Source organism: Dysidea avara, chromosome 1, assembly GCF_963678975.1.
Source record: "Dysidea avara chromosome 1, odDysAvar1.4, whole genome shotgun sequence".
NCBI classification, from domain to species: domain Eukaryota; kingdom Metazoa; phylum Porifera; class Demospongiae; order Dictyoceratida; family Dysideidae; genus Dysidea; species Dysidea avara.
In genome coordinates, this window is record NC_089272.1 from 11871536 (window position 1) to 11898547 (window position 27012).

Here is a 27012-nt window from a genome sequence, read left to right on the forward strand (position 1 = left end):
CTTTACTACAGGAAGAAGTAAAGATGAAGTAGATATACTTTAAATATTTTATCAGTAAATGTACAAATTATATATATAATACATATGTGACCGGATTTGCAAAAAGGGGCCTTCCACACACATCCAATTTGCCAACTTTGACAATTGATAACTTCAGATTGGAAAGAGCTATTGCCTTGAAATTTGGGCAGTGGTGATTTCTTTGCAGCTGAACTCTCCACATGATGGTTTCTTTGTAGCTGAACTCTCTACAAGGCAATTTCTTCTAGCTGATCTCTCTACAGGGAGATTTGTTTGTAGCTGAACTATCTACAAGGTAACTTCTTCTAGCTGATCTCTCTACAGGGTGATTTGTTCGTAGCTGAATTCTGTACAGGTGATGTGTTTGCAGCTGAGCTCTTTACAAAATGGTTTCTTTGTAGCTGAACTCTCTACAAAGTAACTTCTTCTAACTGATCTTTCTACAGGGTGATTTGTTTGTAGCTGAACTATCTACAAGGTAATTTCTTCTAGCTGATCCCTCTACAGGGTGATTTGTTTGTAGCTGAATTCTGTACAGGTGATTTGTTTGCAGCTGAGCTCTTTACAAAATGGTTTCTTTGTAGCTGAACTCTCTAAAAGGTAACTTCTTCTAACTGATCTTTCTACAGGGTGATTTGTTTGTAGCTGAACTATCTACAAGGTAATATCTTCTAGCTGATCTCTCTACAGGGTGATTTGTTTGTAGCTGAATTCTGTACAGGTGATTTGTTTGCAGCTGAGCTCTTTACAGAATGGTTTCTTTGTAGCTGAACTCTCTACAAGGTAATTTCTTCTAGCTGATCTCTCTACAGGGAGATTTATTTGTAGCTGAACTATCTACAAGGTAACTTCTTCTAGCTGATCTCTCTACTGGGTGATTTGTTCGTAGCTGAATTCTGTACAGGTGATTTGTTTGCAGCTGAGTTCTTTACAAAATGGTTTCTTTATAGCTGAACTCTCTGCAAAGTTACTTCTTCTAACTGATCTTTCTACAGGGTGATTTGTTTGTAGCTGAACTATCTACAAGGTAATTTCTTCTAGCTGATCTCTCTACAGGGTGATTTGTTTGTAGCTGAATTCTGTACAGGTGATTTGTTTGCAGCTGAGCTCTTTACAGAATGGTTTCTTTGTAGCTGAACTCTCTACAAGGTAACTTTTCTAGCTGATCTTTCAATAGGGTGATTTGTTTGTAGCTTCACTCTCTACAAGGTAACTTCTTCTAGCTGATCTCTCTACAGGGAGATTTGTTTGTAACTGAACTCTCTACAGGTGATTTGTTTGAAGCTGAACTTTCTAAATGATGGTTTCTTTGTAGCTGAACTCTCTACAAGTTAACTTCTTCTAGCTGATCTCTCTACAGGGTGATTTGTTTGTAGCTGAATTCTGTACAGGTGATTTGTTTGCAGCTGAGCTCTTTACAGAATGGTTTCTTTGTAGCTGAACTCTCTAAAAGGTAACTTCTTCTAACTGATCTCTCTACAGGGCAATTTGTTTCTGGCAGAATTTTCTACAGGGTGATTTCTTTGCAGCTGAACTCTCTATATGGTGGTTTCTTTGTAGCTGAACTCTCTACAAGGTAATTTCTTCTAGCTGATCTCTCTACAGGGAGATTTGTTTGTAGCTGAACTATCTACAAGGTAACTTCTTCTAGCTGATCTCTCTACAGGGTGATTTGTTCGTAGCTGAATTCTGTACAGGTGATTTGTTTGCAGCTGAGCTCTTTACAAAATGGTTTCTTTGTAGCTGAACTCTCTAAAAGGTAACTTCTTCTAACTGATCTTTCTACAGGGCAATTTGTTTCTGGCAGAATTTTCTACAGGGTGATTTCTTTGCAGCTGAACTCTCTACATGGTGGTTTCTTTGTAGCTGAACTCTCTACAAGGTAATTTCTTCTAGCTGATCTCTCTACAGGGAGATTTGTTTGTAGCTGAACTATCTACAAGGTAACTTCTTCTAGCTGATCTCTCTACAGGGTGATTTGTTCGTAGCTGAATTCTGTACAGGTGATTTGTTTGCAGCTGAGCTCTTTACAAAATGGTTTCTTTGTAGCTGAACTCTCTACAAGGTGACCTCTTCTAGCTGATCTTTCTACAGTGTGATTTGTTTGAAGCCGAACTCTCTACAAGGTAACTTCTTCTAGCTGATCTCTCTACAGGGAGATTTGTTTGTAGCTGAACTCTCTACATGATGGTTTCTTTGTAGCTGAACTCTCTACATGATGCTTTCTTTGTAGCTGAACTCTCTACAAGGTAACTTCTTCTAGCTAATCTCTCTACAGGGAGATTTGTTTGTAGCTGAACTCTCTACATGATGGTTTCTTTGTAGCTGAACTCTCTACAAGGTGACCTCTTCTAGCTGATCTTTCTACAGTGTGATTTGTTTGAAGCCGAACTCTCTACAAGGTAACTTCTTCTATTGATCTCTCCACAGGGCGATTTGTTTATAGCTGAACTCTCTACATGGTGGTTTCTTTGTAGCTGAACTCTACAAGGTGATTTTTTCTAGCTGAACTATCTCTTTCCATAGTTGCATGAACTCCCTACAAGGTAACTTCTTCTAGCTGATCTCTCTACAGGGTGACTTGTGTGTAGCTGATCTCTATACAGGTTTCTTATTTCTAGCTGATCTCTTGAATTCTCTTCAGGGTGACTGCTCTATTAGGATGACTGCTCTATTAGAGTATCTCGATCTCGCACTTGCCGCACCAAGTTGGATTTCGCGTTATAACTCCGTGGCTTTAAGTCTGATTCTTCTACACCATTGATGAGCCTTTCTAAGATGATTACTCCATCTGTACAATGATTTTCAAAGCATTACCCTAAGCAGTTTATCTGGTAGGCGTGGCAAGCAGTCGTTTTTTTATTAGCTGATCTCGATTGCGTAATTGTTACACACTGTTGGTTTTTTCGTTGTATCTTCCTGGTTTTTAGCTCGATTTCTTTCAAACCACAAAAGGTTTGAGGTTCAATAGTTAACCTATTCACCCACCGATTTTCAGCTTCTTCCCATACGCGGTTTACCCTGTAGGCGTGACAACATATTGGTGTTATTTTTCGTGAATAATCGCTCATACCTCTTTGCCTGTTTATCGTATTCCAGCCAAAGTTGGTACCGAGATGCGCCTTTATATCCCTCTTCTGTGTGCCAAATTTGAAGGCAATCGGATATGGCGTTCGAGTTTTATAACAGTTTTTGTAAGTGTGCGACAAGAAAAAGAAAAATAAGAAGAAGAAAAAAAACGAAGAAACTAAGCCAATTTTTGAAGTCGCATATCTCGGGAACGCGCGAAGCGATTTTGCTCAAATTTGGAATGTGGAGTGCTGCAGTTGGATGGAATGTCCACAGCAAAAATCGTCTTGTTTCATCAAGGAAGCACAGAGCTACGGAGGTGCGAAAATTGCGTTTTCTTTCTTCCTGTCAATATACTCACGGGTGTTACGCGCCGGCTTCTTGGGCCGCACGACACACTACCGTGTGTCTTGATCATTGCAGCTACAGTACTGTATTTACAACCCAGCCTTTTTGAGGCTGCACCCTTTTTTCATAGTTTAGCTGTTTTGATACATATAGAGAACTGTACTTTGAGGATTACAACAAGAGGCATAATGGTAAAATATACATGTACTGTAGCTTTGTGAAAAATCCATATACAGTTATCATACACACGTCTGCTCTTCTGGTTGTCTTACCCTATGGAAAAGTAGAAATGCTCTGTATGTATAGTGTAATGTGTAACCAATACATCATGTCACCTGTTTTTCATTGTTGGATCACTAATGAATTAGTATGGTTTATACACTTACAATGTTAGCAATCAGCTCTGCCAAGCTGTATTTATTTTTTTCTCTAGCCAGGTCCCATGGAGAGTTACCATCCTATTGCAAAATAATATGTAAAACACATAGTATATTATACATCTGTAACAACTTATAGTACATACGTACATGATTGCACATTAACTTTGCATATGGTGTACACATGTTACATACGTACGTATATTAATATTCAGAAATATCAATGCAGATTAAGGACTGTTATAAAATTGCAGCAACTGCTACCAATCATGCAGAAGGCAAGATTCTGGTTACACTTACAACGTACTGTAGGCACCTGCAATTTTTATTTGAGTGCTACACTGTAACTTGGTAAAATGTGGTCTTATTCACTTAAACTCTTTACTAATGGGCTCTCCAGTGATCCCTTCTTGCCATTTCACCACATCACAACAAAATATGTTACTGGTTGGGCAAAAACTGGTCATTTTCACAAAGTTGTATTTTGCTACTGTCATAACATTGAAATTAACTGGGTATAAGTACGTAAAATAACTGTATACAGTTGTATTTTACGGTCTGCCCCACTCTTCCCGCTATTCTCTGCATGTAAATCGCTCTTGAATTTATAGACATATATACATAGAACCTTTACAACTTACTGTATGCACCTGCAAATTTTTGTTTGAGTGCTACACTTTAACTTTGTAAAATGTGGGATTTTTCACTCAGGTCAATGGGCTCTCCAATGATCCCTTCTTGCCATTTCACTACTTCACAACAAAAATATGTTACTGGTTGGGCTAAAACTGGTAATTTCACAAAGTTCTATTTTGCTACTGTATCATACAGTATGATAGTACTGTATATAGTAGGGACTACAAAGGAATGGGTGTGGGCCATGAAAAAAACATCACCAAAAACCAGCCTCACTTTTCCCTGATGAGAATGAGGCAATATTGGTTAGGTAAAACTAAGCCCAAGCAAGTCTTCACATCAACCTGAAACACTTTCAACAAATTGCTACAGAAGTTTTTTTAAATTATTGAACGAAATTTTCTACTGACTGACTGATGCCTTCAGACAAGCGTAACTCGATAACAGTTAAGGCTATGGGTTTGATTTTTTTCACTATTCAACATTGCTTTGACCCAAGAGGTGCCTTTGGCACACTGCAGTATGTATAATACATTTTTCATGGACTTACCAGTGACCTCCTTTGCATTCCATTCACAGCAAAAAGTGTTGATTTGGCAGTAGGACGTGATAGCTTCCCTTCGTAGTAGTAATTGTTTGTATTTTTTATAGTGGCTACCTTGGTGGCTACTTTGATTGCAGAGGTGCTTTTCAAACAATTCTTGATTTGTACTGCTATGTAACGAGTTGAACATAGCTGTGTAATGGATACTTCACTTTTCAGACAATAATTGATATATCCCATTTATGTCTTTTGATGCGGTATTTGTGGATTGCAAGGGTACTTTTCGAGCAGTCCTTGATTTGTAATGCTGCATAACAAGTCTAACATATATAGCTGACAACAAAGTGTACGCAATAGATACTTCACTTTTCAGACAATAACTGATATAGTTGGGGTGGGCGGTGCCATTTCATTCGTGGTTTGCATGGGTCATGATCAGTATTATTTACAGAAAAATTAACAAACAAGTACACAGAAAAATTTGGAATTTTCAACTAGTGTAGGGACCATAGCACATCAATAAAAAGTACTGAAACAAGCTGGAGTAGTGCACGATATTAAATCACAGTAAATCAATAAGAAGTGTTATATCCCTACTGTGCATGGAAATCTGTGTACGTGCTAAATACTAGTGTTGCACCGATATGCATATTTTCACTTTTACCGATACCGATGTTTCACTCATTCCTGTAGCCGATATGCCGATATTTACCGATATTCTTCTATTCTGTAGGTCAGGGGAGAAGGAGCAAAAATCATCTAAAGTTTATGTGTGTGTATAACATTAGTTGAAATAATTTAATTACTTGCGTGGGCGGCCAATTCTACAATGTTTGCTACCAGTGTGCCACTAACCTCTTACATGGAAATGAAAGCCAAGTAGTTATAAAACACCTCTCAAACGGAGTTTTGGTGGGATTCCAGACCCTTTCCAAATAGTGATTGGTTGATTGCGTGGGTGGCCGATAAATATACACAGCCTATTATAGCCTTGCAGCCACACTATTCACACATAAACAAGCCTAAATCAAGACACACGGTAGTGTGTCGTGCGGCCCAAGTAGCCGGCGCGCCACACCGTGAGTATATTTACAGGAAGAAAGTAAACGCGATTTTCACACCTTTGTAGCTCCGTGATTCCGTTGCTACAGAAATGCCGGCGAGGTAGGGGAGTCCACATACCAAATTTGAAGAAAATCGCTCCAGCCATTTCCGAGATACGAGCGGCCAAAGTTTGGGTTTTTTTTCTTGGTTTTTTCTTCTTCTTTTCGCACACTTTGCAAAATCCGAAATAAAACACGAACGCGTGCTTGGATCGGGCTGAAATTTGGCACACTTAAAGGGCTCATTAAGGCGAATCTCAGTACCAAGTTTGGTAGGAATCCGATGAACATTCACGGAGTTATGACCGATTATCTGGGTAAAATAAGGTCGAAGGTCTGTCACGCCCACAGGGTAAATCGCTTGAAGGAATGAGCTGAAAATTGCTATGTAGATGGAGTAACTATCGTAGGAGTGCCTTTTTGTGGTTTGAAAGGAATCCAGTTAAAGGCCATCGAGATATGACACAAAACCCAACCTATGTCACAATTACGCGATCGACTTTTATGAATAAAAAACTATCAGTTTTCATGCCTACCAGCCAAACCGCTTAGAACAGTGAGCTGAAAATCAGTGTGTAGCTGGAATAATTATCATAGAAAGTCCTTGCAGTAGTACAGAAGAATCGGATTACAAACCACTGAGTTATGATTCCAAAGCCAACTACGTGTAGCATATGCGAGATCGAGATACTCTATTAGAACAGTCACCCTAATAAAGCATTCAGCTACGTTTATAACTTACTCCATTATAGAACTTCTTTGGCATTGCAAGTTATTCTGTAGGGAGTTCAGCTACAGACAGTTAATCTTATAGACAATTCAGCTACAAGCAAGTCATCCTGTAGAGAGTTCAGCTACAAATATGTTGCTGTAGAGATTCAGAACATTATAAGTCACACTGAAGAGAATTCAACTATAAACAAGTCACCTTGTAGAGAGTTCAGCTACAACAAGTCACTCTGTAGAGAATTCAGCTACAAACAAGTCACTGCATAAAGGGTTCAGCTACAAAAAAAGCTACCTAGTAGAGAGTTCATCTAGATCAGCTACAAACAAGTTACTTTATGCAATGTTCAGCTACAAGTAAGTCACTCTGTAGAGAGTTCAGCTACAAACGAGTCACTCTGTAGTACAAACAAGTCACCGTGGAGAGAGAGTTCAGCAACCAATCAAAAAACCACCATGTAAAAGAGTTCAGCTATACAAACAAGATATAACAGTTACTCTATAGAGAGATCAGGTAGAAACTTAACAGATCACACTGTAGAGAGTTCAGCTAGAAACAAGTCATCCAGACTGAGTAGAGAGATCAACTAGAAAACATCACCTTGTAGAGAGTTCAAATCACCCTGCAGATAGTTCAGCTACAAACAAATCACCATATAGAGAGATCAGCTAGAAGAAGTCACCTTGTAAAGAGTTTAGCTACAAAGAAACTACCATGTAGAGAATTCAGCTATGAACAGATCATCCTGTTGAGAGTTCAGCTAGAAACAAGTCATCCTGTAGAGAGATCAACTAGAAGAAGTTACCTTGTAGAGAGTTCAGCTACAAAGAAACAACCATGTAGAAAGTTCAACTGCAAACAAATCAAACTGTACAGAGTTCAGCTACAAACAAATTACCCTGTAGAGAGATCAGCTAGAAACAAGTCACCCTGTAGAGAAATCAACTAGAAGAAGTTACCTTGTAGAGAGTTCAGCTGCAAACAAACCATCATGTAGAGACTTCAGCTGCAAACAAATAACCCTGTAGAGAGTTCAGCTACGAAAGGATCACCCTATAGAGAGTTCAGCTAGAAACAAGTCATCCTGTAGAGAGATCAGCTAGAAGAAGCTACCTTGTAGAGAGTTCAGCTACAAAGAAACCACCATGTAGAGAGTTCAGCTGCAAACAAATCGAATTGTAGAGAGCTTAGCTACCAACAAATCACCATGTAGAGAGTTCAGCTAGAAACAAGTTATCCTGTAAATAGATAAGCTAGAAGAAGTTACCTTGTAGAGTGTTCAGTTATGAACAAACCATCATGTAGAAAGTTCAGCTGCAAACGAATCACCCTGCAGAGAGTTCAGCTACGAGAAGATCACCCTATAGAGTTCAGCTAGAAGAAGTCACCTTGTAGAGAATTCAGCTGCAAAGAAACCACCATGTAGATAGTTCAGCTGTAAACAAATCATCCTGTAGAGAGTTCAGCTATGAACAGATGACCCGATAGAGTTCAGCTAGAAACAAGTCATCCTGTAGAGAGACCAGCTAGAGCAAGTCACTTTGTATGTAGAAAGTTCAGCTACAAAAAAAAATCACCCTGTAGAGAGTTCAGCTACAAACAAATCTCCCTGTAGAAAGGTCAGCTAGAAGAAGTCACCTTGTAGAGAGTTCAGCTACAAAGAACCATCATGTAGAGAGTTCAGCTGCAAACAAATCACCTGTATAGAATTCAGCTACAAACAAATCTCCCTGTAGAGAAATCAGCTAGAAGAAGTTACCTTGTAGAGAGTTTAGCTACAAAGAAACCATCATGTAAAGAGTTCAGCTGCAAACAAATCACCTGTATAGAGTTCAGCTACAAACAAATCTCCCTGTAGAGAGATCAGCTAGAAGAAGTTTCCTTGTAGAGAGTTCAGCTACAAACAAATCACCCTGTAGAAAGATCAGCTAGAAGAAGTTACCTTGTGGAGAGTTCAGCTACAAAGAAACCATCATGTAGAGAGTTCAGCTGCAAACAAATCACCTGTAGAGAGTTCAGCTACAAACAAATCTCTCTGTAGAGAGATCAACTAGAAGAAGTTACCTTGTGGAGAGTTCAGCTACAAAGAAGCCATCATGTAAAGAGTTCAGCTGCAAACAAATCACCTGTAGAGAGTTCAGCTACAAACAAATCTCCCTGTAGAAAGGTCAGCTAGAAGAAGTCACCTTGTAGAGAGTTTAGCTACAAAGAACCATCATGTAGAGAGTTCAGCTGCAAACAAATCACCTGTATAGAGTTCAGCTACAAACAAATCTCTCTGTAGAGAGATCAGCTAGAAGAAGTTTCATTGTAGAGAGTTCAGCTACAACAAATCACCCTGTAGAAAGATCAGCTAGAAGAAGTCACCTTGTAGAGAGTTTAGCTACAAAGAACCATCATGTAGAGAGTTCAGCTGCAAACAAATCACCTGTAGAGGGTTCAGCTACAAACAAATCTCCCTGTAGAAAGATCAGCTAGACGAAGTTACTTTGTGGAGTATAGAGTTCAGCTACAAACAAATCTCCCTGTAGAGAAATCAGCTAGAAGAAGTTTCCTTGGAGAGAGTTCAGCTACAACAAATCACCCTGTAGAAAGATCAGCTAGAAGAAGTTACCTTGTGGAGAGTTCAGCTACAAAGAAACCATCATGTAGAGAGTTCAGCTGCAAACAAATCTCCCTGTAGAGAGATCAGCTAGAAGAAGTTTCCTTGTAGAGAGTTCAGCTACAACAAATCATCCTGTAGAAAGATCAGCTAGAAGAAGTTACCTTGTGGAGAGTTCAGCTACAAAGAAACCATCATGTAGAGAGTTCAGCTGCAAACAAATCTCCCTGTAGAGAGATCAGCTAGAAGAAATTACCTTGTAGAGAGTTCAGCTACAAAGAAACCACCATGTAGAGAGTTCAGCTGCAAAGAAATCACCCTGTAGAAAATTCAGCCACAAACAAATTGCCCTGTAGAAAGATCAGTTAGAAGAAGTTACCTTGTAGAGAGTTCAGCTACAAAGAAACCATTCTGTAAAGAGCTCAGCTGCAAACAAATCACCTGCACAGAATTCAGCTACCAACAAACCACCCTGTAGAGAGATCAACTAGAAGAAGTTACTTGTATATTGTTCAGCTACAAACAATTCACCCAATAGAGAGAGCAGCAAGAAGAAGTCACTTTGTAGAGTGTTCAGTCACAAAGAAACCACCATGGAGAGTTCTGTAATAAATATATATAATTTGTACATTTACTGATAAAATCAGAAATATTTAAAGTACATCTGCTTCATCTTTTCTTCTTCCTGTGGCAAAGGAAAAAAGACAGGTTAAAAAAGTCCCAAAGCCGGCCTATGGCCGGATAGGCCGGCTTTGGGGTATACAAATACAAAAAGAATTGAAATCTAATCCAAAACAGCCAGCTGTAAAAAAGTGTGCGGCCCTCAAAAAGGCTATGGTGAAAAAAGATGTGAAATCCAAGGTGGCGGCCAAGAAATGACTGTGATGGTAGGTTAATGGTAAAAATTTTAATAACGGCAATTTAGATGAATTTTTTGCCAAGACCAAGCGGCACAAAAATTCACCTGAATTGTTGTTATTAAATTTTTTACCATTAACCTACCATCACAGCCATTTCTTGGCCGCCACCTTGGATTTCACATCTTTTTTCACCATAGCCTTTTTGAGGGCCGCACACTTTTTTACAGCTGGCTGTTTTGGATTAGATAGTTATAAACAGGTACAGCAAATAAATGTTTACCACTTACCACTGCATTCACTGCTTTCTTTTAATACTGTCACATGTTTATTACTGTCGTTAATGATTGATTGTGGGTTTAGGTTATCGGCAAATAACTTCCTCTTTGTAGCCGATACCGATACTTGCAAAATCACCTTATATCGGCTGTTACCGATTATTTAACCGATTATCGGTGCAACTCTACTAAATACACAATATTGAAATTAACTGGGTATACGTACGTAAAATACACCTGTACTACATAAAATTTTAATCGCTTTGTTATGCACTGAAACGAAGTTTAAGCAATGAAACCTATGCACTATTGGATTTGCCTATTCATGGAAAGGAAGAAAATTTTCGTTACATAATTTCACAGCAATAGGCATGTACATTATGGGTGCAGATTTACAATGCATTAGAAATGAAGTTTACCATTGTGATGAAATGGCCCTCTTCTTTGCATACACAGATGGGTACAGGAAAAACACTATAGATTGATGACTGACAGTATATGGTGAAGAGATTAAGCCAAGTTCAGTCTTCATAGCTTGTTTCAGTCATAAGGTATGATCAATTAATTACGCGTCTGTAGCTATTTTGCTGTATTGTTGCTCTATAATCAAATTTTATTGCTGTTTCAAGTATCAATCACTCCAACTCCAAGACTATTTCTCACAAAGAGCTGAAATTTTGGCAGTCCACAGCTTTGTTACTACATTGCATAATTTAATAAAGTGGAATTTAAGAAATGTGCAAAAACAACTGGTTTTTGCTCAGCCAGTGAGTGACATAATATAGCATCTTCAATTTGCTGAAGTTTACATTGCATATAATGTTTATAATGCCTGCTTTCTCATTCTCAGATGTACTTCACTGTTTTATTAGAGTACAGTATCTATATTATTTCTCTGTTTGAGTGCCTACCCACATACTACATTCTAATCACCACATGGTAAAAATCACCTGGTATAGTTATTGTACAATTAGTGTGATATCAGCCTTGTATGGTTTATTACTATACAACTAAGCAATAGAATTTGGACTTGAATCGCAGTCGTGTTTAAGTTGTTTGCATAAAAGTATAACAACAAAAAAAGAAAATGACAGACACTGGACAGGTGCAGTGGCGTAACTAGAACCAGACTGACACCAGGGCCCAGTGCAATCAGTGGCGTAGCTAACCAGAAGGTGATGGGGTGACACACCCCCACAGAACACATAATGTCATGATTGTACAAAAAGGCTAATGACCCAATGATGGGCTAGCCAACATACGGTGTGGTATTAGCTAACTTATATCATAAGTAGCTGCAATTACTATCTATGCAAGTATAATGTAACCACCGCAGATTGAGCCTCATCTCACTCTCACGTGTCTCAACTGTACTCCAACATATTCGTCCATGATCAAGTAGAGCTATACATCATCGACAGTATACAATTACTTGTTCTAATGCGTTATAGCTGTTCACAATAGACACTCCTGGCCACACTGATTTCGTCCACTTAATTTAGTGAATTACCACTTCAGGTTCCAGTTTGACTCCTTTTTAATCATCTCTATTTCCGAATAATTCCCTCTATAGCAGACCAACTCTTTCAACAATTCATCACCTTGTAGTGCAGTTTGTCAGTGTTATCTCAAGCCTCAATTGCAGAAGGTCAACTGCCTTTGTTTAAATACACTATCACGTGAGTAAGCTAGTCTAAAAATAGAACAATAATTAGTGTGAGTAACTAATATTTTCATTACTTGTTATCTCAAGCATGAACAATCCTTTTTGTTAACTGTTGCATCACAAGTTTGCTAAATGGAGTGAGTGGAAGTGTTGAAGAGAATAGCACTGACTGGCCATTTAGCATGACTGTTACCATGTGCTAGGACACATGCTCAACATTGTTTATATGGTGCAAACGCCAAAGCCTAATTTATATGCGTGAAATTAATTTAAGGGGCATGGTAGTTTGTGCTTCCATCAAATCAACCAATAGTCCACTATTGCTCACTCTAGAGTATAGACCTAAGACCAGTAAGTCTTCTTCGCTGTTTTGTTCGGATTTTTGATACATCGCCCACGGTCCGTGACGGTTGGCCAAGCCTATCTTGGTGTCGCGGTATACAAAATGTCTGTTTTCAATCTAATAATTTGTAGACACCCGGCGGGCCTAGGCCCGGGTTTAGTTACGCCACTGGACAGGTGTTAATTTATTTCATATGCATTACCACATTGTGTCCTGGAATTTTTAAGACATTATACTGTGACATTATACCTGTGCCTTTACTACTACAATTGTACACAATGTATAAAGAAGTCACCCAGGTGACATTTTTTTCCAGGTTGAGAGTGCATCATAGAGTATCCTCATCCCACATTGCATCACATATTAAAGAAAGCTTTATTATGCTTGACAATGTGTATCACAATGTAGGAGTATGTACTTGTAAGGTTTCAGAGTATATCATTGCTAGTAAAATGATTTTAAGTAAACATCATGAGCTCTTAGGTCCTTTCAGGCTGAATAAGTAACCATATTAGCCAATTTTCCTATAATAGCTAGCACCAATGATGATTAACTGATCTCTAACATACATTACTAACACCAAGAGTTTATAATTTATAGTAGTGAGGGAGAATTTCGAACGGCATATGCAAGCGCCAAATGCACTGCCACTAGTATTGACTTAAAACATCCTAGTGTCTACAATCTCACAGATTAAGTGCCATCAACTGTTGTGACGTGGATGCTTACAAGACCTTACAAAGTTGTTATTGATATCTGGATGAACATGAAAGCATGAGTGACAGTTTATTTTTACCTGTATCTTGATAGTGATGGCGCTGAACAAACTACTGCTAATAAGCTGGGGGGGGGGGGTGGGAGGAAGAGACATAGGCAGTTACATTGTGAAACTGCGTCCTCCATGAAGCAAGATGACAAATGGCACTGAAATAGAACCAGAGCATGAGAATCTACACAAAGGGTAAAAATCCAATGCCAAAACAACAAAAAATTCAATAGGGAAAACTTTGACAAGTGAAGTAGGACTGTTGAATATAAAGAAAGTTGCCATGTCCTCCAGTGAGGCAGGAATTTTGCATCTGGGATACAGGACATGTGTTCAGTATAGTGAGATGCCATTGCACATGCTGACAATGGCATAGGCATGAAGGAGTGCGCAAACACGGCATAAAAATAAGCAGCCAACCCATAAGCAGCCACATGTAGTGTAGACATTGCCTACCTGCATGCAGCAGCTAATGTTCTATTCAGACTGCGATTATCCATTAATACCCCATGCTATAAGAAGTGCACATTTTTGAACACTACATTTTTAAAATTCATGATAAGCAATTTTGTGCAATATTTTTAGATCTTCCTATAGTGAACTATATAAGGTAACACCTATAAATAGTAGCCAGGTTATTTCTAAATAAGGCTCAGACAAGAGAGGAGCTGTAAAGTTGTTTAATGGATTACGCATTCCTCAAGAACAATCTGTGTGAGTGATGTTGACAGTGAAGAATGATCTGGGGTGTTTAAAGGCTGGTTTTCACTGAATTCTCTCTCCCTACTCTGAAACTATCAAATGGGCCAGTCGTGGAATTATTTTGCAATGGTATAGGTGGACTGAGAAACTGTATTATGCGTTGTAAGCACACGCATGCATGCATATGCTTTTGTATTGTTGCAAGATCATCATGCAAAGTTTATCAGCTATTGCATCATTTCCAGCTGTTAACAGTAACTTTCTGTTAATATGTTCAAATTTGGGAAGAATCGGTTTAGGAGAACCATTAAAAAAGTTTCAGAACGTCTTGTGTAAAAATTCATGTCCAACATTAATTTTTGTGCCTTCAATTGAAGAACTACAGCATCACATGGGTGAGCGGTATTGATCAATATCATACCATAGCATTTTGATTATAAATATTGCGGTATTACTAAATATGTACAAGCCAGATACTGACTATTATCCACAATTAATGCTTAACTGTGTTTCTTTTTCTTATTAGGATTTGGAAAGCAGTTGAACAAGTTTAATTATTCACAATTATAATGTCATACTGTAACTGTATACAATCACAATTAACAATTTGTCTTGATGAGTTCTATAAGGTTGATAAGCTAGTCTTTCGTCATCAAAAAGTTGTACAACAAAAAGCTAATGCTTTTATAGACCATTAACTTACAAGTTTTTTGATAAAGAGACTAGCATATCAACCTTGTCAGGTTTCATAGTAGCTCTGAACGGTGAGACAACATTTCCTGCTGTGCGAAACAGCCTCTCTGATGCCAAACTGGTGGCACAAACACACAAATACTTTTGTGCAAGCTTTGCAAGTACTGGATAGTTAAACTGCTGCCTTTTCCACCACATCAGTGGATCCTCTTCAAAATCTAGCCTGTGTCCTGACAGATATCCATCTATTTCCTTCATCACAATCTGTATATGCTGCTCCTCTTGATTGACAAGGGAAGCGTGTTCTTGTTCTTGTTCTCTAATCCTAGACTCAAAGTCCTTGAACAAAGTTCCAAGGTTACATTCCTTCTTTGGGGCTGATGGCTGGAGAGAAGAGTGTGCAACTTCTTGTGTTCTAGATGATTCTGCTCTATATAGAGCTATTCTACTGTACTTCTTGTAGTTCGTGGCAAAGTTCTAAAGTATCATCAGTCACTTTCTGCTTAATGGACAGCAATTCAACTTCTTGAAAATGTTCAAAGTATTTTACCTTGAAGCAAGGATCTAAGAATGTAGCTACTTGAAGAATTTCATTCACGGTGTCATTTAATCTGCTATAGCGGCCTTTGATGTCATCAACAATACAATGCTTGATATCCCTAGTTAACACTGTATCTTCAGCACCTTCCTTCAGCAAGTCAGTTTCCAACAAATACAGCAGATGACAGCTGACACTGTAGCATACTGCTCTCCTGATAAGATGTCTGTCAAGCCAGACAGTGGTGAGACTGCACTATTAATTGATTCCAGAACATCAAGGTCCTGCCAGGTAGGTACCAGATGGCTAGTAGTGCGGTCACTGCTCAGCACTAATCTGATAGGCTCCTTCTGTTCCAAAATTCTTGGTACCATCTTTGACATTGAACCCCACCTGGTAGGGCAGTCCTACAGGTAAATGAAATATTTCATTTTTTATTTGTACAAACATGTTTGTACAAACATTGAAACATACTTCAAATGTTTACCATACTTACTGCAACTAAGGAATGCTGCTTGACATCGATATTAATCTGAGCTTTTGTCAGTTCCCTTTTCCTCTTCCAGTTCATTGAAAAAGAACTGACAATTTTCCTACACACACCAAGTGCCCGACTGCATCGACTGCATTGACTGTCATCTTGCACGGCTTTAGTGACAGCAAGGTGTAAATTTTGGCCAAAACAGGGAAGCCTTAGCCAGTCCAAGATCCTTGCAGCAGAAATGATGTTGCTACCATTGTCTGTTATAAGGCAAATTTGGTTAGTAACATCCAACATCCAAGCTCCAAGTCTCCAACGCTGCTTTCATTGCTTCTGTCAAATTAGCTCCTGTGTGATCCTCAGGTAAATATTGGATCTGTAAGCACTTATTACACAGCTGCCATTCATCATTGATGTAGTGTATGGTGTAGCTGATATAAGGTGCCATCCCCACACTTGACCACATATCTGTCGTTGATGAAAAATGGCTTATCGGGCTAATTTCTTGCTTAACTTGCTGCTTCACGGTGGCATGAAGGCTTGGTAAAGCTATTCTTGAAATATGATTGCGACTTGGAATGTCGCAGCGTGAATCAAAAGTTTTAACCATTTTCCTAAAGCCAGCAACTTCGACGGTGTTAATAGGTAAGCAGTCGTTGGCTATGAAATAAGTAATAGAATCGCTTAGTTCCTTCCATTTCTTTCCCTTCCGATCGTATGGCTGTGAGCGAACCATCGCTTTTTCATAAGTAGGTTGATTAACCGGTGGAACGCATCTTGCTCATCGTTAATTAGAGTCCTCCTTAGCTTTCACTGCGTCCATAGCCTCTTTGTACACTGTTCAGTAATTATTCTTTAAATGTGAAAACAAATTCGAGGTGCTTCCATGTTTAGCCAACACGCGTTTACGACAAAGACGACAAATGGCTCTTCCATCGTCAATCACTCTTCCATTGTCAATCACTCTTCCATCAGCGCCTTTCTCTAAACCGAAATAATCCCATGCTACACTCTTCGGTCCGGTTTTATTAACAAGTTCTGCCATACCGTATAAGCAACTGGCTTATTAGCACCAGCTGGAATAATACCATTCAAGAACTGGTTATTTCCGGTATTCTCGGTATATCGGTATGCGGTATTAATAAATATTAAATATTTAGTTAATCGGTTTTAAAAATATATTGCACAACAACTAAATACGGTATACCGCCCACCCCTACAGCATCACTTTAATCTTAGAAACTATGAGTGCTAGAATACTGATTGAAAGGCTCATCTAATCAAACCAGCACTACTGAAACATAAGGACCTGAGAGAAAGCAAGTTCTGCTGATGGGTAGACGTTTATTATAGCATACGTGTAAGAGTTATAGCAAAAGTCACTACACATGCAGACACTGGCAAAAGCCTAAGTGAACCCGCAACCGGAGCCAACAGAAGCGGCCATGCAGCAAGCCCTCAATGATCAGACACTGGGGCACAACCACACAACCACTGACAACACTAACACACATAGGGACATAGCAGCAAATAACCCTGTGGGTATAACGGTGCCTTACGAGTATCAACAAAGGCATGAAACTATAGTAATCTCAACTGGATCCTTGAGACCCACAAGCCTGGAAAAAACAAAAACAAAAAAACAAACAGATATCCCAGGCATGTCCCACATGCCACCAATGTGCACTGAAGCATGGTCAATAAGGCAAGTAACAACCCACATGCACAAAGACAGATGTGGCACATCTGGAACATGTGTGCAAAGCTTATTAGTGAAACTAAAAACCATTGTACATGCAATCACTGGCAAAAGTGCAAAAGAGGATGAAAATAGAGATTGGGATATATGGCAAGACCAACCCCAGTAATGACATTTTATTTGCCCTACCATGTACAGTGGGACCTCATTTATCCGAACCCGCTGGGACCAAGCCCTGTTCATAACTTTGGATAATCCGTAACTTTGAATCATCCATTAGTGCATGTATAAAAGCAGTCACTTATTCACTATATACCTGTTAAATGATGCTACTAATGGTCAACACTGCAATAAGAGCAGTTAGCACTTCAATACAAGTAGGTTACCCCACTGTCTGCTAGGGTTTGGTCTGTTGTCACCACCAAACTATCAACAAATTAACCAATGATTACCACCAAACCATCATCAATCCATCTAATTACATGCCAATGTCTTTGAATGGCTGCCCTCCAGCTGGCAAGCCAATAATTGCCTTCAATTATTAGTCACCAGCAGTACTTCAGACCCATTCGGTTAACCGAGTGTCCGGATGTTTGGGGTCCGGATAAACGAGGTCCTACTCTATGTAGCAAATCCAGCAAGCACAAAGCAACCACGCAGAGAGCAGCAGCCAACAAGCCACAGGCATGAGGCAGCTAGTGCACAAGTATAAGTGTAGCAGCAAAACTGCACAACCTGAAACACAAGACAAGCAACAAGTTCACAAACACAGTAAAATTTATATTATCAATGTAGATATCGGGGAAGAAACTGCAAATGGATTCAAAAGGCAGCTGCAGCAACCTACAGGGGTGTATGTGCATAATTATGCATGCAGCACAACTAGAATACACAGTTGAAAATCTGTCCTCAATTGGCAATAATCGCCATCAGCTCACTCAAACACTTCACTTATGAAGTTGACAACAAGACGACTAATCTTGAGGGACTTGCTGAAAGTGACGCTGCTTGAACAGTGCCACAATGGACCATATCAACTTGTAGAAGGACAGAAACATCTTCCACACGACTAGAGTCCACAGCATTTGCAAACCTCAAAGATATCCTCTTCTCTAAAAGATTACGCGAATTTACACTCCTGTGTTTAAACTGTCAAAACTTGGTGAAGCAGCATCAGAATCAGTAAAACTTGGACACCATTATTTTTATTCTTTGTGATGTCAGCATTCCGAAACTTTTAATTCTAAGTCCATGTGATCTTCCGTAGATGAGTTATCAATCAATTAATATCAATAGCCACTATAGTTAGTGGCTTATGCGGATGCGGTGCATGCATTTTGTAAAGTTTTATGTGGCTTTAAGGGTTAAAAAACACCTGTAATTTAATTTCTGTACAATTTGCACTTCCATGTGTCTATCATTATAACTCTAAGAGCAACACCATAATTATAAGGCTAAAACTATAACAGCCATTGTTTTTCCCGCTGCTCAACAAAGAAATCATAAAAGATATTCAAGAAAAATGAAAATGCAGGTTTTGCTCAGCGGGTCTCAATTTGTAAAACCATGCTAATGTAGAGAATTTTCCATATATGTAGCTGTTTTATTAAACAGCATTTGTAATAGTAAGAGCATAATACAATGGAACTTGATCATCTGCATTGGGCAGTCACCTCAGCATGACAGCCACGTGGCTACTGTCCGAACTGATTCATAATCAGTTTGTACACAAATAGTTTGCATTAAGCAGTCACCTCTATAACACTTATAACAGCCAGCTTTACAATCCCAAACAGCACTTCGCTATACAAAACACCTCTCACAAAGCAGCCAGCTCCAGCTTACAGCCATTATGGTGAGTAAACTAGCTGCACTATTTAATACTTCTGTACTCCCTTCTGTAACACAAAGAGAGGTTATAAACTTACAGTATAGCTAAACTCATGGCCACTCCATTCTTCACACTATTCTAATATAAGCTCACCTCATGATCTTGATTCTTGTATTTTCAATTGTTCAGTTATCAATTCACCACCTTTATGATGTAAAAGGCTGAAGTTCTATATTATAAACCACTGCTTTCCCTTTGCCCCAAGGAAGTCTATTTAGCTCAATCAGCTAATAATGCACTGTCTCCACTGACTGGTGCTGCCTAGCTTCTGGCTCTTTTCTCTGTCATTTATGTAAGAGGTGTACTGAAGTGTAGCTAAATGCATACATGTGTAGAGTATATAAGTCCCTGGAATCTTTGCATAAAGGCCAAACCTTGGTTTGTGGCCTATGGCTACTTTATGGAGGATATTGAGTTAGGCAGCCACCTCTTTATAAAGCCAAGTATTTCTGACTTGAAGGTGACCACTTTAGACATGTTCAACTGTATTTGTAGTTGTAATAGAGTAATAGTTGTATGTAATCTTTTGCATAACAATTAACATGCTTGCTGTGGGCTGTACCTGCATATAGTTATAACCTAAGTGCAGTAAAGTCATTAAATTGATCATCAAGATGGGCAGCTCATAAATTAGTTTAACAAGTTTCAGGTCATGTGAGGTACCATACCATCAAAGATTAAACTGTTTACCTGTGTTTACTGCAGGCTCACCATTTACTCACAATTCATTGCAGTGTACGCATACTGGTGTAGTTGTTTGAAGGTTTGCATTGTACGTATCTGCAGTTGCCTCACCTAAAATTAAATGTCACCAATGTGGAAATTTATGATAGTCATGCTGTGTTCATGAAATTTGTGCTAGAGATGCACCAATAATCGGATCGGTGATCAGATCAGTTACCAGTATGGAAATTTCTACCATATCAGTAATCGGCACAAATACTCTGAGAACCAATATCGCTGCCAATAGTTTGCATGGCAAATGTGAGTGCCATTATTTGCAGCAATGAAAAGCCTTTTTGCTCACTATAAACAAATAGAAAACCTCTCTATACTATTCCACAAAAGCGCTAAATTACAAGAAGCCATACAATTCCTTGTGTAAATACTGCTATTTGTGTTAAAATATTCTTACCCAGATCTTCTGAAAACAGTAGCTGCTACACTTTAACAATAAAGAACTGCACCACAGGAACTAAACTGATAATCTGTGTATAGTAGTCATGTTGACAACTAATCAAAACATGGAGTAAGCTGGACAAGGGAGCAAGCTGGACAAGGGAGCAAGCTGGACAAGGGAGCAAGCTGGACAAGGGAGCAAGCTGGACAAGGGAGCAAGCTGGACAAGGGAGCAAGCTGGACAAGGGAGCAAGCTGGACAAGGGAACATGTATTAAAATATTTGTAGTGCCTAATTGTCTGGGCTGTGTAATAGAGACCACACCAACCAAAGGTAACTAGGTATATCTGCTTTATAGTTGTGCATTATAGTTACGTCACTTCTGTTTTCTTTAAAATATGCATCATGCAGCCACTATACACCTGTAATTCTATTTTACACTTTACAGATTATATATACAATAATTGGATCGGTACAATTGGTATCGGCTCTTTTAGGTACAGGATTAATTGGATATTGGTACAACTGAAAAATCCTTATCGGTACACACAAGGAGAAACAATACTAACTGTTTTATTATTGATATCTGTAAGTATATAACACTTTCTGTTATGAAACAGTTGTTGGTTAAACATCATGTGTTTTCCGTGTATTTTTTATATTGCCACTATAGTGGCTTATGCGCCTTTAAGGGTTAAACTAATCATGATTCATGAGTCTAACAGGCATTGGGGTTGAGACTTGTCTCATTGTGTTGTGTTCAAGTTTAGAAACAGCGACCATAAAGATATATTTTACTGAAATGTAAATAAACCCACATAATGCCTGTTTGCTTCATGTTAAAGGAAACAATGAAAATATTTAAGATATTTTTACTATCCATGCAGAGACGAATGTGGCGGTAGCTGTACACATTGGCAATTACTGTATACATACAGTACATGTGAATATCACTACAAGTACTTTACATTAATTTTATTTAACATGAATATGCATGATAAGCTACTGACTTTATCAGTAATATCCACAGGAAATAGACTTTGTGTTATCATCCACTTCGTTAAATCAAACATGTTATTTTGTATAGCAATGTGTAGGATGCTTTGTCCATTCTATAGACAGTAAAACAATGATATTGTAAAATAATTACAAATGTATTAACCAATGTGTACACCCTAATAGCTCCCACACATGTACTTATTCATGTTACAATGTGTATCAGTTACAAACAAGTCACCCTGTTGATAGTTCAGCTACATACACTGATGTCACCCTGTAAGGAGTTCAGCTGCATGAACTAAAGTATACTCTCAAAAGGCATGTGCTGAATGAAAGATAATGACAACTGGTCACATGAATAGAAAGAATTCTGAGTAAACTTACACAGTTTGCAAAACTTCAATATTATTGCAGCAGCTCATATACCATTTCTGGTTAATAACTTTATCTTTTAGCAACCTACTGTATAAAAGTTTTATCCAGTAAAGTAAGGAGGTTGTTCTTCGTGGCTAATAATGGGTGTACACTGCAGGATAGATAAACTTCTAGGAACAGGCTTTAAACTTACCTAAATGAGAGTTTAAACATGTTATCTGTTATATTGTGAAAACTCAACATACGTACATACAGTAAGCCCTTGATAATCTGAACAATATGAATGTTTGTTCTATTAAATCAGTTTAACTAGGCTTTGTATATAAATGAATGGCTTCACTAATCACAACAAGTTCACTTACAGTATCATGATTAAACTGTTCAAAAAACAGAGGTCTCACTGTGAAAGAACCTTTTAAGATCCCTTATGACATCTTTATAAAATGGTCTAACAAATGAACTGGTAAATTTTCAACTTCAAACCAGGTCAATGTTACTGACTAGATGACCAATTGATCCAAATAGTAAACAGGATCTGAACTGGATGTGAGCCAACTAGTTAATAAATGCAGTAAAGCTACCTGCTCATCAGCACATTAAGCCATAAGCCATAGATTACAATCTATGATTAAGTCTCTAGATGCAAAATAATAGTTAAAGAACTGAACATGGGGATGATGTAGCCGACCACTACACCATCTCAACACATCAACATATTAATTGTAGCCACAGGTAGATATCACATATTTCTTTACTTTACTTAATATCTAATCCAAGCCGTAAAAAAAGAGTGCAGCCCTCAAAAAGGCTATGGTAAAAAAAGATGTGAAATCCAATGTGGCGGCCAAGAAATGGCTGTGATGGTAGGTTAATGGTAAAAATTTAATAGTGACAATTCAGGTGAATTTGGTGCCGCTTGGTCTTGGCACAAAATTCACCTGAATTGTTATTAAAATTTTTACCATTAACCTACCATCACAGCCATTTCTTGGCTGCCACCTTGGATTTCACATCTTTTTTCACTTTTGAGGGGCTGCACTCTTTTTTTACAGCTTGGCTGTTTTGGATTAGATTTAACTTCTTTTTGTATTTGTATACCCCAAAGCAGTCCTATGGCTGGCTTTGGGGGTTTTTTAACCTGTCTTTTTTCTTTACCATAGGAAGAAGAAAAAGATGAAGATTGTAAATACTTTAACTATTTCTAATTTTATCAGTAAATATACAAATTATATATATATATATGTATATAAATATACAAATTATATATATATATATATATGTATATATATATATATATAATACATATCTAATCCAAAACAGCCAAGCTGTAAAAAAAGTGTGCGGTCCTCAGAAAGGCTATGGCGAAAAAAGATGTGAAATCCAAGGTGGCGGCCAAGAAATGGCTGTGATGGTAGGTTAATGGTAAAAATTATAATAATGACAATTCAGGTAAATTTTTGTGTCACCTACCATCACAGCCATTTCTTGGCCGCCACCTTGGATTTCACATCTTTTTTCACCATAGCCTTTCTGAGGGCCGCACACTTTTTTTTACAGCTTGGCTGTTTTGGATTAGATTTCATTTCTTTTTGTATTTGTATACCCCAAAGCCGGCCTATGGCCAGCTTTGGGACTTTTTAAACCTATGTTTTTTTTCTTTACTACAGGAAGAAGAAAAGATGAAGTAGATGTACTTTAAATATTTTATCAGTAAATGTACAAATTATATATATAATACATATGTGACCGGATTTGCGAAAAGGGGCCTTCCACACACATCCAATTTGCCAACTTTGACAATTGATAACTTCAGATTGGAAAGAGCTATTGCCTTGAAATTTGGGCAGTGGTGATTTCTTTGCAGCTGAACTCTCTACAAGGTAATTTCTTCTAGCTGATCTCTCTACAGGGAGATTTGTTTGTAGCTGAACTATCTACAAGATAACTTCTTCTAGCTGATCTCTCTACAGGGTGATTTGTTCGTAGCTGAATTCTGTACAGGTGATTTGTTTGCAGCTGAGCTCTTTACATAAATGGTTTCTTTGTAGCTGAACTCTCTACAAAGTAACTTCTTCTAACTGATCTTTCTACAGGGTGATTTGTTTGTAGCTGAACTATCTACAAGGTAATTTCTTCTAGCTGATCTCTCTACAGAGTGATTTGTTTGTAGCTGAATTCTGTACAGGTGATTTGTTTGCAGCTGAGCTCTTTACAGAATGGTTTCTTTGTAGCTGAACTCTCTACAAGGTAATTTCTTCTAGCTGATCTCTCTACAGGAAGATTTGTATGTAGCTGAACTATGCATAAGGTAACTTCTTCTAGCTGATCTCTCTACAGGGTGATTTGTTCGTAGCTGAATTCTGTACAGGTGATTTGTTTGCAACTGAGCTCTTTACAAAATGGTTTCTTTGTAGCTGAACTCTCTACAAAGTAACTTCTTCTAACTGATCTTTCTACAGGGCAATTTGTTTGTGGCAGAACTTTCTACAGGGTGATTTCTTTGCAGCTGAACTCTCTACATGGTGGTTTCTTTGTAGCTGAACTCTCTACAAGGTAATTTCTTCTAGCTGATCTCTCTACAGGGAGATTTGTTTGTAGCTGAACTATGTACAAGGTAACTTCTTCTAACTGATCTTTCTACAGGGAGATATGTTTGTAGCTGAACTATGTACAAGGTAACTTCTTCTAGCTGATCTCTCTACAGGGTGATTTGTTTGTAGCTGAATTCTGTACAGGTGATTTGTTTGCAGCTGAGCTCTTTACAAAATGGTTTCTTTGTAGCTGAACTCTCTACAAGGTAACTTCTTCTAACTGATCTTTCTACAGGGCAATTTGTTTGTGGCAGAATTTTATACAGTGTGATTTCTTTGCAGCTGAACTCTCTACATGGTGGTTTCTTTGCAGCTGAACTCTCTATAAGGTAACTTCTTCTAGCTGATCTCTCTACAGGGTGATTTGTTTGTAGCTGAACGATCTACAAGGTAACTTCTTCTAGCTGATCTCTCTACAGGGTGGTTTCTTTGTAGCTGAACTCTCTATAAGGTAACTTCTTCTAGCTGATCTCTCTACAGGGTGATTTGTTTGTAGCTGAACTCTCTACAAGGTAACTTCTTCTAACTGATCTTTCTACAGGGCAATTTGTTTGTGGCTGCATTTTCTACAGGGTGATTTCTTTGCAGCTGAACTCTCTACATGGTGGTTTCTTTGTAGCTGAACTCTCTACAAGGTAATTTCTTCTAGCTGATCTCTCTACAGGGAGGTCTGTTTGTAGCTGAACTATCTACAAGGTAACTTCTTCTAACTGATCTTTCTACAGGGCGATTTGTTTGTGGCAGAATTTTATACAGGGTGATTTCTTTGCAGCTGAACTCTCTACATGGTGGTTTCTTTGTAGCTGAACTCTCTACAAAGCAATTTCTTCTGGCTGATCTCTCTACTGGGTGATTTGTTTGTAGCTGAATTCTGTACAGGTGATTTGTTTGTAGCTGAGCTCTTTACAGAATGGTTTCTTTGTAGCTGAACTCTCTACAAGGTAACTTCTTCTAACTGATCTTTCTACAGGGCAATTTGTTCGTGGCTGCATTTTCTACAGGATGATTTCTTTGCAGCTGAACTCTCTACTTGGTGGTTTCTTTGTAGCTGAAATCTCTACAAGGTAACTTCTTCTAGCTGATCTCTCTACAGGGTGATTTGTTTGTAGCTGAATGATCTACAAGGTAACTTCTTCTAGCTGATCTCTCTACAGGGTGATTTGTTTGTAGCTGAATTCTGTACAGGTGATTTGTTTGCAGCTGAGCTCTTTACAGAATGGTTTCGTAGCTGAACTCTCTAAAAGGTAACTTCTTCTAACTGATCTTTCTACAGGGCAATATGTTTGTGGCTGAATTTTCTACAGGGTGATTTCTTTGCAGCTGAACTCTCTACTTGGTGGTTTCTTTGTAGCTGAACTATGTACAAGGTAATTTCTTCTAGCTGACCTCTCTACAGGGTGATTTGTTTGTAGCTGAATTCTGTACAGGTGATTTGTTTGCAGCTGAGCTCTAAACAGAATGGTTTGTTTGTAGCTGAACTCTCTACAAGGTAACGTTTCTAGCTGATGTCTCTACAAGGTGACTAGTTTGTAGCTGAACTCTCTACATGGTGGTTTCTTTGTAACCGAACTTTCTACAAGGTGACTTCTTCTAGCTGATCTAACACAGGGTGATTTGTTTGTAGCTGAACTCTCTACAAGGTAACTTCTTCTAGCTGATCTCTCTACAGGGAGATTTGTTTGTAGTTGAACTCTCTAAATGATGGTTTCTTTGTAGCTGAACTCTCTACAAATTAACTTCTTCTAGCTGATCTCTCTACATGGTGATTTGTTTGTAGCTGAATTCTGTATAGGTGATTTGTTTGCAGCTGAGCTCTTTAAATAATGGTTTCTTTGTAGCTGAACTCTCTCAAGGTAACTTCTTCTAGCTGATGCCTTTACAGGTTCACTAGTTTGTAGCTGAATTCTCTACATGGTGGTTTCTTTGTAACTGAACTCTCTACAAGGTAACTTTTTCTAGCTCATCTTTCTACAGGGTGATATATTTGTAGCTGAATTCTGTACAGGTGATTTGTTTGCAGCTGAGCTCTTTAAAGAATGGTTTCTTTGTAGCTGAACTCTCTACAAGGTAACTTCTTCTAGCTGATGTCTCTACAAGGTCACTAGTTTGTAGCTGAGCTCTCTACATGGTGGTTTCTTTGTAACTGAACTCTCTACAAGGTGACCTCTTCTAGCTGATCTTTCTACAGGGTGATTTGTTTGAAGATGAACTCTCTACAAGGTAACTTCTTCTAGCTGATCTCTCTACAGGAAGATTTGTTTGTAGCTAAACTCTCTACATGATGGTTTCTTTGTAGCTGAACTCTCTACAAGGTAACTTCTTCTAGCTAATCTCTCTACAGGGAGATTTGTTTGTAGCTGAACTCTCTACATGATGGTTTCTTTGTAGCTGAACTCTCTGCAAGGTAACTTCTTCTATTGATCTCTCCACAGGGCGATTTGTTTGTAGCTGAACTCTCTACATGGTGGTTTCTCTGCAGCTGAACTCTACAAGGTGATTTTTTCTAGTTGAACTATCTCTTTCCATATTCGCATGAACTCCCTACAAGGTAACTTCTTCTAGCTGATCTCTCTACAGGGTGACTTGT

At 38.4% G+C, this 27012-nt stretch overlaps 1 protein-coding gene and 1 long non-coding RNA gene across 2 annotated transcripts in view; both read right to left on the reverse strand.

Annotated features, from left to right (window-relative positions):
- Positions 1-27012, reverse strand: part of LOC136256555 (uncharacterized) — a 294555-nt gene that overhangs the window by 252132 nt on the left and 15411 nt on the right. The gene's annotated exons all lie outside the window — the stretch shown is intronic.
- The window catches only part of LOC136256268 (uncharacterized), a 65771-nt gene that overhangs the window by 18639 nt on the left and 20120 nt on the right, over positions 1-27012 (reverse strand). Inside the window, exons 2-3 of the mRNA XM_066049196.1 lie at positions 21471-21572; positions 3825-3896 (exon numbers count right to left, since the gene is read on the reverse strand). Coding sequence (XP_065905268.1) covers positions 3825-3896; positions 21471-21533 — 135 coding nt within the window. The 5' untranslated portion in view covers positions 21534-21572. The remainder of the gene's footprint in view (positions 1-3824; positions 3897-21470; positions 21573-27012) is intronic.